General features: G+C 43.6%; 1 protein-coding gene across 5 annotated transcripts in view; it reads left to right on the plus strand.

Moving 5' to 3' along the window:
* LOC128143520 (inhibitor of growth protein 3) overlaps nucleotides 1-13397 on the plus strand; it is a 193841-nt gene that overhangs the window by 34517 nt on the left and 145927 nt on the right. For all 5 annotated transcript variants that reach the window (XM_052790827.1, XM_052790825.1, XM_052790828.1 and 2 more), the window contains one exon: nucleotides 10102-10288. In XM_052790827.1, coding sequence (XP_052646787.1) covers nucleotides 10102-10288 — 187 coding nt within the window. The remainder of the gene's footprint in view (nucleotides 1-10101; nucleotides 10289-13397) is intronic.

A 13397-nucleotide genomic window follows, 5' to 3' on the forward strand; every position in this document is an offset into this window, starting at 1 on the left:
AAAAAGCATGGGGCTGGAAATTGCCAATTTGATCTGTGAATGTGTCTTTAACTACATCCAAGATGCCCTGGGATGGAGCCATTACTGTCAGGCACATAGTGCAAGCTGTGTTTTTTTAAATTGCAAAAATGCAGATTTGATTCATAGCCTGGAAATCCTGACAGAGCTTATAGTACTTCTCTGTCAGGTATCACACATTACAGGAGTTTTAAAAGCTGCTGGAGAGCTGGCCCTGTAACCTTATTTTCACATGAAGAGAGGTCAACATTTTCTAGTATAAAATTAAATGTTAATATGTGTAGCATGAAAAATAGAAGGCTTATTTCTGAATCTCCAACCTTAAAGGCAATAGAGGGACATATCACATTCAGCAGCAGGCTATCTTCAGGTTCAGCCAGGCACTCTTACCTCCTGTGTGATGACGTATTTGCAAATATGTATAGTAAGGAGAAGACTTGGTGCTGTAGCATCAAAACTGAAATAATTATCAACAAAAAAGCCCATACAAGCCCTATGTGTAGGTTTGCCTGGCATGGTATTGTGCCAGAAATACCTTGGTACCAGCCAGATGTAAAACCGTTACGCTCATCTTAAGTAATATAGCTCTGCTTCTCAGCCAGTTCTGAGAAGAGCTAATTAGGTGGTTACGCTGTGTTTCCACTCTCTGAATTAATTCAGCCAGAGCCAACTTAGGTGTCTCTGCAGAGCAGTGTGTTTTGCCCAGGTAGACATCATGCCTCTGCTGTTGGGATGAAGCAGTGAGACAGTATTGCTCAGTGGTATGTGCTGTTTTGGCATAGTAGCTCTCTAACCATGGCCTAGATTAAAAAACTTAGATTTTAAAATTTTAAGATGGGTCATGAAGGAGATTATTTCATGGATACTCACAAGAGCCTTGCTTCACATCCCCTGGCCATTTAAGGCCAGCTGAGAAAAAAAAAACCAAACAAGAGATGCAGCTGGTTATATGAGAATTTAATGAGTAGGTGAGGCTGGCATCTTAATAAATGAAATATAACAGGTATGGTGAAAAAAGATGTCTTCTCTTTCAAGGCCCTCAACCTGCTACTTATGTTTGGTGTAAAAGAGATATCTCCAAGAGGAGCTATAATGAGGTCAGCAATCAGGAAGAATGAAAAAAGGTTTTTTACAGCTTCATTCTGAACAAATAGGATTGGATATCAATTACTGGGAGTGGACAGTATGAAAGGTGCAAGATAATAACAGCTTGATGTGGCCATATCTCAGAGATACTATGTAGAAAAAGAAGAAAAAAAAAGACAAAGAGAAATATCATGTTTTAGTCCTAACCGAGGTCTAGAGGAAGATCCAGTTGAACATCTTGCACAGGTTACAGGCCCGGGTGCCTGTATTTGAAAATTGGGAGTGAAATTACTGAAAAGCTGAGAAATTGTTACTAGAACTTTAGAACTCTAGACAACCAGAGCGGAATTATCCTCTCTTTACTTGAGTGCTCCACTCCATCTTGTCAGAGACAGAAAGCTGAACTTCACAGTCAGTGGAAATAACTGCCTTTAATGCAAAATTCATCATCACTTAAGGCAGACATTTAAAACAAATCTGATGAACTTCACCCTCTAAAGGCGTATGTCTGGGTTTTTTCTACTGATTTTTTGGATGGAATATACTTGCTTCGGTCAGAATAAGCATGGAACAAAGGGGGAAGGAGTGTCATGGAAGAAGGCATGGGGAAAGGAGGCAGGTGTGGGAAGCAGAGTAAGGAACTATGGTTGCAAAGTAATAGTATCCTCAGAAGGCACAGAAGAGATTGTGCACAGAGGGGGCTGGATTTGTGCAGGGGAAGAGAAAGGGAGATGGGAATGGAAATGGAAAGAAAAGAAGACAAAGCTAGTGGGAACTTTTGAAATGTAAATATGTGAAAAAGGAGAAATGAAGCTGGATGATAGAATGAGAAGGGGCGATTTATGCTATTATGCAGAAATGGAGTGTGGTGAGAGCTCTGGATAGAAAGGATTACATTATGCATAATAAGGTTTGATACATTTTTAAAGTAAATTTAATCTTAAAAAGGATATTTATTTTCTAGAATACAGTAGGGGGATGAGAACTCTTTTCTCCTCACAAAAGAACAAAGAACTTTGCTAGTATGAAACCTCCGTTAATAGAAAGCAATCGACAGATGGTATGGTATCAGCAACTGGTTTCCTTGGAATGATACCACATTCAGATTGCACCCTGCGAAAGAAGGACATTTTATTCCCCCTTTTCAATGTAAAATGCAAAAGGCACTGAGGAAACAGCTATTTTTACAGCGCAGATAGCTAGAGATATTTTGGTGATAAAGGGCAAAGCTATTGTGGTAGCAGTCAGGAAAGAGGGGCAGGGTGGAGGCTTTTTGCAGGAAGGGAGCGTTGAGAAGGATGCATCGGCAGCAAATGGGAAATGGAGGCGGAATCTCACTCATGTACTTCATTGGAGCCCTTTCCTCAATAGTAGCTGTTTTGATAAGATGGTAGAATTGGCTCATTGTCTGTTCTTGAGACAAGGCAGTTGGTACTGTGAACTACATGTAATCATAAAGCAAAGGCATTTTGATAAAATAACTCTGTACTTCCAGCTCAGAGTGCTGGTGATGACTATGCAAATAACTCCAGTTTTGCTCTTGGATTTATGAAGTCATCAGAAACCAGCCGTCAGAGTAGTGCCAATAATCTAGTTGCTTGTTCTGTATTTATTCAGCAAACAATTGGAAGCAGAATTACATTCCAACCATTTCATTCTACAACCCAGTCCTTTCTGATTAGGAAATCTAACAGAACATAGAGCCAACACATTTAAATATCCTCCAGAAAGTGAAACAGGAAATTAACTTCTCTGTTACTTCTTGATACAGGAGCTATGTGCACTTCAAATATAACAGTAGTATGAACAAAATACTATTTCTATGAGCTTTTATGCAAACATGAAAAAGAATTTAAAAGTCACATTTGGAATTAATAAAGGTCTGCACAGTCCTGTAAATGAACAACTTTGGGCATTACAACCACATGCTAAGTTTTTATTATCGCTCTTCTTATTAATGCTGTTTAATATTAGTGCGGTAGTTTCTAGGAGTCCCACTCATGGATTTTTTGTAATGTTGTTGTGCTAGGTAGTATTTAGCAGCAAAGGCAGATCCACTTCCTTTGCTGGCTAAATGGGAATTTAGGCAGGTCGCTGCCTGTAAATATTGCTAGTAGTGCCAGTGTTGTTTATATAAGGCTGGTTCTCTGTCGTGGTATTTCTGTTGCATTCCCGTTTCATGGAAGGGCCTTTTGGTTTGCACAGTGGCTCATATATCTCTTTTGCAGCAGCCCAGTACCTGCAGAAAGCAGTCGAGTTAAAGTAAGCTGCAGTCAAGTTATTTGAAGCTATTGGACAAGACTCTGACAGTCGTGGCTAGCTTGGTGTAGAAGAGTGGCTGCCTGTAATCAACACAGGGACTAACGCCACCAGAACTGGGTAGCTGAAAAGATGATTCACAGTTTTTCAGTTCCTTCCTGAGAGAAGCTTAGGCAGACATGAGTTGGGTCATTATGTTAGAAAGAAGAATTTTGTTTCTGCAGTTGAAGTGATGGTCAATGAAATTCTATGGCAACAGTTCAAACTGTGTGTTTGCTTCCTTGCCAGGCAGAGACAATGCATCAATATTTATGGAATTATGCAATCTTCTTGGAATCTGAAAAAACGCCAAGGAACTGTTTTTCTCTTCTCAACTCGAAATATCTTTGCTATTTTCTTCTTGGCCAAAACAACGACAGTAATTATATATTATAAGATTCTGTTACTGACCAAATTTTGGTTTTTTGGAACAACCCAGAAATTCTGTACAACAGTGGAAAGCTTCAGAGACTAATACAATCAATTATATCTTTATACATACATAACCTAGAATTAGATAAACTGGTTTCAAGGAAAATGTCAAAACATTTTCTGTTTAACAGAGAACTTCACAGCTATGTGGAACTTGCAGACAGAACTAAGAATCGCAACTCGGATAATAGATGTCTATTTTCAGTTGGACAAGGATGGTTACGTAATTCTTGAGCTTTCATATTATATAAACTGGGCTGTTTATCTCTTTTGTTGAGCCCTCAGAGGAATATACATTTGATGTGATAATTTTTTAAAAATCCATAATACATTTTATGGAGCTCAATTTGTTTTCTTTTGTGTTTTTCATGTTATTCTATAAACTGAAAACAAAATTACAAAATTCATTTTTATGCATTTTTATTCACTTTACAGCCCATCGTGGTTTGTTTAGACCAGTTGTTAAGGCTGTGGATCATCTGTGTAACAGCCTATTGCACTAAAATGAGGTCAGTGACTCAGCTAAGTGCAATGGTTTGCAAGCTGTAAGAGCAGGTATATCATGTCAAAGCTCACATAGGCCTCATCCTAAATCATATGGGAAATCTCAGCTTTGCTGTAAAGCCTCATTAATTTCTGTGGAGACAGCCACACTATTCTCTAGGTAAGACATGGGCCACAGATGTTCTTTACCAATCCTTTTCACATAAGGTGTATTGAATCTGTAATAAACTATCCTGCTAACAAATAGCCCGAGACTTCAAACTGGGGAAGAGCTAAAAAATGGTAGGGACATGAAAATGTTTGACCATTTAACAATTAGTCTCAGATATTCAAAATGTTGTGGATCCGTTTTTTTGGCCTAAGCCTGCTACACATTAACGTTATAGGAATGCCAAGAACATCAGAACCATAAAACGTCAAAATATGCGAACAGCTTATTTTCATCTATTGCACTCTGCTTCTTTTATACCAGCTCTCTGCCTAGACTGCATTTTTATGATTGAGAAACTTTTTATAAAAACCAGCAGACTCTTTAAATGTACAAACATGACTGCTAGTGCTATTAATATTGGAAATTCTGAAAAACATCCAGTAGTAACTAGATCAGCATGGCCAGTGATGTAAGGCATTTTATATAGAGCTTTGGAAAAAATTATGGAATCACTTGCTACAAGCGTGCAGTTGGCCAGAATTTATTTAGATTTTGGGTAGCTAACGGGTAGTTTAAAACCAAACAAAAACCCCGCCCTACATTGCACTGGCTTGGCAAGAAAGCAGAGAGGACACGGTATATCTTGTAACCTGGACTGCAAATAGCTCCGAAAGGGCAGAGGAAATAAATTTGGCAATACTACTCATGGTTCTCCAGCGAGCACCCTAAAAGGTGTTGAGCTACTTCATATTATTTAATAGTACCAGATTAGACATCAGGTCAAGCCGTTAAATTTAGGACCCTGAATTGTCTCGGTGTCCCAAAGATCCCATCGTGGCTTTTTGGGAAGCTCGTGGAGACAAGCGCCTGGTGTCTAGTGCCTGGGCGGCAGGAGGGGCGGCTGGGGGCCCAGACAAGCGTGTCCCCAGCCAGGCCTGCCGGGTCCCTCCCAGCCCCGCACCAGCAGGCTTGGGACAACGGCAGCCTGAAGGGTTTTTAGGTGTCTCCGCTCTGTGTGTCCCAAGGAAAACCCTCTGGAGCAGCTGGTGGCGTGCTCCGTGTGCGAGGGCCGTCGCAAGCCCTCTGGCCGCCCCTGAAAGGCACCTGGTGGGAGCTGGCTGCTGCGTGGGCCCCGTGGAGCTGCTCAGGGGCATTTGCCTTTGTGTTTTGTGGAAGTGACCGAGCTTACCACCATGGCTTGAACTTCCTTTCTCCTTTTTATGCCATTATCAGTGTTCTCTTGAATATTTGCCATTGCCAAACTAGAGCGTTGTAAACATTTCTGCTAATCCCCAGGGAACTGGGGAGAATGCCGCCTGCACCGGTGCTCGCGTGGAGGTGGGAGGGAGAGCTCCCTTCCCCTGGAAGATCCTGCTGCGGGCAGGCTGGCAAGGACCGAGACCTCTGTCCCCGGGGACCATGGGGTCCCCGTGGCCCTCAGGACGCCTCGAGGCCCGTTGGTTCCCGTCCCCCCGCGCCTCGCTGGCCAGGCAGAGGCAGCGGTGTGGTGGGGGGGCTCAGCTCGGCCCCCGGGCCCAGGCAGCACCCCAGGCCGACAAGGCCTGTTGCACCAGGCGTGGGCTCTGAGGTGACAGCCGGGCTGGGGTGAGCCCTGCAAGAGCTGCCCGTGGAGCATTGCCCACAGGGGAAAATACAGGCATTGCTGGGTGCTTGAGATAGAAGCTCTTAGTTTGTTTGAAGAAACATGCTGAAGGAGTGCAGGAGGCTTCGCTCTTGCGAAGGAAGGTGTTCTCTGTTAGTGTGAAAAAGTGCGATGACCGTTAGCGAGGAGGGCTGCACACAAAGCGCCGCCACGTCCAAGGCAGGACCCTCGCACCAGGCAGCAAGCACCCTCAGCTGCAGAGGAGGGACGGGAGCGGGACAAGCCATAATCGCCAGCTAAAACCCGATAAAGATGCGTCCTGGGCTGCAGCCCCTCCGCGCTCCTCATGTGTCCTTAGTTCACCCCACCACACTGGCCCTCGCAGCACACGTGGGATGGAAAATTGGATTTGCTCGCAGGATAAAGCGAGAGGTGTCTCTCTCCTGATTTTCTTCTGCAATGCAAGTGAAATGGAAAGTGGGAAGTGTCCGGCTGGGCTGCCCGGAGGAGGAGGGAGAGGGAGCACAGGAGGGGGGCCAGGGCAAGGGCTGGATTTAGGCACAGGGAGGGAGGGAGGGAAACGGAGAGGAAGGGCTGCCAGCGGCTGCTGGCGCTGCAGGAGAGCAGGAAAGAGAGAAGAGAAGAGGAGAGGAGGGAGGGGCAAAGGCAGAAGGGGAAAGAATGGCGGGTGCTGTGGTGGGGAAGGACGATCTGAGACGCTCTAACGCTGTGCTTGCTGCCTGATTAATTTGTTTTAAAAACACTGGGGTGCCAGGGAGGACTTCTGACAGGTTACCTAACGCAGTTCCTGTGACTTCACTCTGTGCTATTTGTGCTTCTTTGGGCCAGCATGTGATCAACCCTTACTTGAATATCCCAGTGACAAAAGTAGTTTTGCGTTGCACATTTAGCAAATATACATGGAAGACTCTGACAGTGTTGTATCGAGGTATTTTTCAGGGTCCCCTCACTGATGATGCTAACTCTTGCCATCAGGAAAGTCTGCTCTGGAGCAAAAGCAGATGTGGTGTTAGAGGCTCAGAAATAGTTCATGGTCCTCACTGCCTCAGAGAAGCTTACACTTCAGCCAAGCATAATGTAAAACTGCATCCTGTAATTGGGGAACAGACTGCTGAGAAGAGTGACTTTATCACTGGGTCCCAGTCCTATAAAACCGGACAGATCTTGAATGACATTTGTTCATTTCAAAGCGTCTGTCTCTTTTCAGTGTGCTCTACTGTGCACAAAATGGTGGTGCCTTGTTTGTGTAGCGCTTCGTATCTCCAGTGATAAGCTTACTAAAATTAGAAGTTATGGAGTAACATAGTTTTTAAAAGATATACTGCTAACTACTGCTAGGTTGAAATTCATGAACTTGCCAAGAACTAATTTCATGTAATGAATTTAATCCCTTAAATGCTGGTATGTTTCATCCTAAAGACAAATACTTTTCACCAAAAGAAAATCTTGTCTGTTAATGGTATTTTAATTGCAAAAGAACAGTTAGACGATTCCAGATATTAGTGACCTCTTTCCCACGCGGAGCATCCTATTTTTATGCTGTATTGGGTTTTCTGTGGCAAGGTTTTGGTGGTGGAGGGGCTACAGGGGTGGCTTCTGTGAAAAGCTCCTAGAAGATTCCCCTATGTCCGACAGAGCCAATGCCAGCCGGCTCCAAGATGGACCCGCTGCTGGCCAAAGCTGAGCCAATCAGTGACAGTGGTAGCGCCTCTGGGATAGTGTATTTGAGAAGGGGAAAAAAACACCTTTTTTTAGACTAATGTCAAGGATTTTTCAGCTTCTCATGCCCAGCCAGTGAGAAAGCTGGAGGGGCACAAGAAGTTGGCACAGGACACAGCCAGGGCACCTGACCCAAACTGGCCAACGGGGTATTCCATACCATGGGACGTCCCATCCAGTATAGGAACGGGGAAGTGGGGGGGCAGGGATTCGCCGCTCGGGGACTGGCTGGGTGTCGGTCGGCGGGTGGTGAGCAATTGCACTGTGCATCATTTGTACATTCCAATCCTTTCATTATTTCTGTTGTCATTTTATTGGTGTTATCATTATCATTATTAGTTTCTTCTTTTCTGTTCTATTAAACCACGACACCACTGGGTGGGGGGGAGTGAGTGAGCGGCTGCGTGGCGTTTAGTTGCTGGCTGGGGTTAAACCACGACAACACCCCTGCACAACACCAGCAGCAGCCAGGAGAGACGAGTGAGAATATGAGAGAGCAACAGCCCTGCAGACCCCCAGGTCAGTGAAGAAGGAGGGGAAGGAGGTGCTCCAGGCGCCAGAGCAGAGATTCCCCTGCAGCCCGTGGGGAAGACCATGGTGAGGCAGGCTGTCCCCTTGTGGCCCATGGAGATTAACGCTGGAGCAGATATCCACCTGCAGCCCATGGAGGATGCCACGCTGGAGCAGGTGGATGTGCCTGAAGGAGGCTGTGACCCTGTGGGAAGCCCATGCTGGAGCAGGCTCCTGGCAGGACCTGTGGACCCTTGGGGGACCCACGGTGGAGCAGTCTGATCCTGAAGGACTGCAGCCTGTGGAAAGGACTCACACTGGAGCAGTTCGTGAAGAACTGTAGCCCATAGGAAGGATTCACGTTGGAGAATTTCATATCTCCCATGAGAGGGACCTGACGCTGGAGCAGGGGACAAGTGAGGAGTCCTCCCCCTGAGGAGGAAGGAGCAACAGAGACAACGTGTGATGAACTGACCCCAACCCCATTCCCTGTCCCCCTGCGCTGCTGGCTGGGAGGAGGTAGAGAAAATAGGGAGTGGAGTTGAGCCCGGGAAGGAGGGAGGGGTGGGGGGGAAGGTGTTTTAACATTTACTTTTTATTTCTCATTATCCTACTCTGATTTGATTGGTAATGAATTAAATGAATTTCTCCAAGTCGAGGCTGTTTTGCCGGTGACAGTAATTGGTGAGTGATCTGTCCCTGTCCTTATCTCGACACACAAGTCTTTTGTTGTATTTTCTCTCCCCTGTCCAACTGAGGAGGGGATTGATAGAGCAGCTTGATGGGCACCTGGCATCCAGCCAGGGTCAACACACCACACTTATGTAAGACATAAGATATCCCCCTCTCCCAAAGACCCGATGACAGTGGCCCAGTAATTTGCTCTTTTCAGATCTTAATGTCAAGCTCACACTCTCTCTGTGTGTTTGGGGTGGCTCTTTTCCATTTTTTCTTGCAATGAGCTCATATCCCAGGCTATTATGCAGAGGAAGGGTTTTCTCTAGATGCTATTGTCCCTAGGCGCTATGTGGGAAGACAGTGCATGGTAGGCAACCCAAGAGTTCCCTGGGATTCATTGGAGACATCATACACCTTTCCACTTGCTCCTATATACAAGTGTCTCTGCCAGTCCTCCTCTGGGCTGTATCATGTTGGACTAATAAGGCAATAAGGTACTGACAAGGTTACATTTAATTTTCTGGAAGCACAGCATCTGCAGTGCTGTTTAGGATTCCTCTGCATGCTTTTACCTCAGAACTCTTCTTACTTTTCTTAGTCACGCTGCATAACAGAACTCAGACCCCTGCACTTACCATCTGTGTAGGACCCATGTTCCTTGGAACAGTTTACATGGGAACCACCAAGTCTTCTCTGCTAGGTGACTGACAGATCAGCCTGAGGCCACAGTCAGAGTCAGCTGGCAAATACTGTTACCAGCTCACCAGAGCAGCCCAAATTTCAGCCAAAGGTGTTTCCGTGAAGGGAAGACCATGGTTTAAAGATCCTCCATTTCTGCCCTGAGCTTTTGAACCCTTGCAATATCAGTCCAAAATGAAGGTAGAAAAAACAGGGAGGCAGACAAAATGGAATTTGTAGTCAGAAGTCCCTGATATAGAGAATTCTTAATTATACCAGAAATATTTCCCAGATTGTCACAGTAAGTTGCTAGTTTCTTTTTGTGAAAAATAGCAGCTATATATTATACTGCTGAGGAATGTCCTATCTTACAACCATTGTATTTTCATTGTGTTTCCTGTAGATCAATGACTCCATTCTCCAGTACTTTGGAAGCCGTACGAGAAGAGCAGTTCTGTACGCACCTCCTGCCCACCGTGAAACCGACCGTCAACTCTGTCAGAGAATCCTGGCAAAACATGGATATACAGTCACGGTCCTTGAAAACAGGAGGCTGATGGAAGATCCCAGGCTTGAGGGCCCTTATCACAGTAAGAATAATTGGACTTAGTTAATTCATTAATTACTAAATGTTAGCTATTGATCCATCATTCTTCCACAGAGGTAAAGCTTATAAACTCTAGATGCGAGTAAGGATACAAGCCAAATTCTAGCCCTTCCCAGTTATGCAGCTAATTTTCCACAATTAGATGATTCTTCCATTAGATGCTTCCTTCTGTTAAAAAATGCAGCAGAGTGATTCATCATAGTCTTGACAACCAAATCAGATCAGTTTCGTTCCTGATGACTTCTCATACCAACTCCATCAATATAATTGTGGAGTGATTTTCAGTAGAGCATTTCATAGCAAAACAAATACCTGCTACATTTGGGTCTTTCTCATTTTCTCTCTTAGGAAAAAGCTGTATGCATGAAGGTACGCTTTTTCCTCTGGTAATGTTTTGATTGTTCTGTAATGTACACACTAAGCTTGTTAAAGAACACGATACAGAGGAAGTGTATTTCGCACTTGCTGCAGATGCTGGGGTAAATTACTGCTGGTTCTTAGTTCCTGTTGAAATTTGATCCACAGTTAAAGCAGGCTACTGAAGAAGCTTGGTCTCTTGCACAAGGGACTGTAGCTTTATGGTGTGGAGTTATACTGTGCCTGATAGAGGACCTTTGGGCACCAGTTATATATATGCTGACCATGTTTAAGTGCCCTTGGATACCTTAGAGGTATGAACTGAAACTGTGATCTCAGTTTGGTCTTTTGTTGGAAGTCAATTTTGGAACTGGAAGGCTTTGAAAAAAATGCACAGGCCACCATTCTGTCAGGAGAAAAACAGTGTGGTTGGTTATTTCTCATGCTAAGGGGAGTGCTGCTTGCATCATTCAGGCTTGCAATACATTCCTGGGGTTACCAGAGAGCTCAGTTTTGCTTTGTGCTTTAACCAATCAGAGTAGTTTCATAGATGAAAAACGTAAGTATTTCACATGGATGAGGCTGCTCAAAATTTCAAGTTTCTTTAAGAAATTTTCTTGAAAATAAGGTACATGCAGTTATCTTGGAAGGCTGTACTGAGAAATAGTAAATTGTCTTCACCTCGCTCTTTTATTTTAATCTGGTTTCAGATGCACCTTTCAGCCACTCCTTGCCTTGAGTACTTTCCATCGTGGAGTGACAAGATACAGTGTGTCCACAGGTTTTTCTCATGTCAGATGTGCCGCAGAGAAAAAATAGCATGTCTGGGGACGATGTGCACCATCTCTGTGAAATACTTTTGTTTCAAATGGCCAAAGAAGTGGAGAGGCGAAATTCAGTTATGACTTAGAACAAATCACAGCAGTAGATTTTGCTACAGTGATCAACTCAGGTTCAGGTTCTCCAGTGCAAGTTTTTACCCTCCAAACACTGCCTCTGCAGAAATCAACTTAACTGTGGATATTTACATTTTACAGGCTAGCACCAGTACTTCCTGCAGTATTTTTCCAGTAATGAAAAAAAAAAAAAATAAAAAGGTTTTAGGTATTTTCCAGGAACATGCTCCAGCTTCCAGCAGATGTTGGAGTATGTTAAAAAGTCAAATGCTTGCCAATTTAAGGTAAAGTGTAAGACTCTACTAATCCCATTTCATGGCAACATAAGTCTGCCTTCAACTAGTCCCTGTGTTATGTAAGTGCCTAGCTTTCAAGTTTTGTTTTAAAAACAAGAAGTAAGTAAAAGAGCATGTCTGCATGCCAAATCAATAATCTTTTCTTAGAACTAAACAAGTTATGCTCAAAGTTATTTTTCTTTGCCAGTAGATGATGGGGTTTACTGTTCTGGATGGGATAGTACTCCTTATTTTGGAGAAGGATATTTTGAGCTATGTTTTATCATAATATTTTCCTAATAGGAGTGTTATAAATTATTAAAAAATACATTCCTTGAAGCCTCTATTAAAAAGATACAGATAATGGACTGAGAAACATAGCTCATGAATGTTGTGGAAAATCTATAAAAAGAGTAATTCCTTCTTACTTGGTATTATTTAGCAGCTCTATCCAGTGCTTTTATTTTTGAGGAGTCTGTCTTACTCTTGTATCTTTCAAAGTTCACTCTAATTTTGAAAGGATTTTTTGTTTAGAATGGCTGAGAGCCAAGAGTCTAGCTGAAGTCATATATGGAAAAAAATTCACTGCAAAACATTCCTAACTTTTTTGTGCTGGCCCGCTATTCATTTTGGGACCAGTTCTGCTCCTGTTTGAAACCGAAATGTGACAGCTCTGCACACTGATCTTCCAGGGAGATCCTCCACACCTGGGCTGCAGCACTGTGTCGAGTTCATTGCTGTCAGGGAGAAACATCAGGAGAATAGTTTTCTTCCGTGGAAATTTTTCACTTCTTACAGACCAACCAAAACATTTTGAGTTTTGGTAACTGGGAAATGGTTGGCTAAAAAGGAAAAGGATACCTTTTTTTTTCAGGCAAAGAGACTGCGGTTTATGGGTTTCCTATGAAAAATCTGTACAGATGCTTTCTGCAGTAAAATATAAATTATTCAAACCCCTAATTTTTCACTGAAAAATAGCTCTGTCAGTAAATTCTCAAGCAGCTTTGGTTGAACAAAAAGTAGCTGTGCTTTCACCATTCCTTAGCAATTAAACCCACATGGAGGGAAAAGCCCATGGACTGATGATATCTATGCCTGCTCTAAGCTCTTTGAGTCTTCCTTTTGCAGCAGCCCTAAATGATCCAGTTTTTCTGTAAGGTTTAACACATCTCTTAGTCTGCTTCTGGGATGGAGATAGAGAGGTGGTACTGTGTTAGTAGCAGATGACAGGATAGTCAAGTTTTGCGGAGAGCTGGGATTGCCACCTTGGGCATGCAGCTGCTGCTGGGATAGATCTGTTTTAGCATGGTCAATATCTCCAGTATCTGTGGTAAGTCCATCATGAAGCAAGCAGTGCAAATGGAGTTGGATAACACCTGATGAGAAAGATATCAGGTTGTATTGGCCAGCACATCTATAAATGGTACACTTGTTTTGTTTGCCAGCTAGGCAGAAGAAGGTGTGCTTGGTGTGTTGTTCCTTCCTTCCTCCTCCTTTTTTTAAAAGTGAGTGTATTGGTTTTGTGTGGCAAGGTTTTGGTAGCGGGGGGGGTTACAGGGGTGGC

Source organism: Harpia harpyja, chromosome 6 (assembly GCF_026419915.1).
Source record: "Harpia harpyja isolate bHarHar1 chromosome 6, bHarHar1 primary haplotype, whole genome shotgun sequence".
NCBI lineage: Eukaryota > Metazoa > Chordata > Aves > Accipitriformes > Accipitridae > Harpia > Harpia harpyja.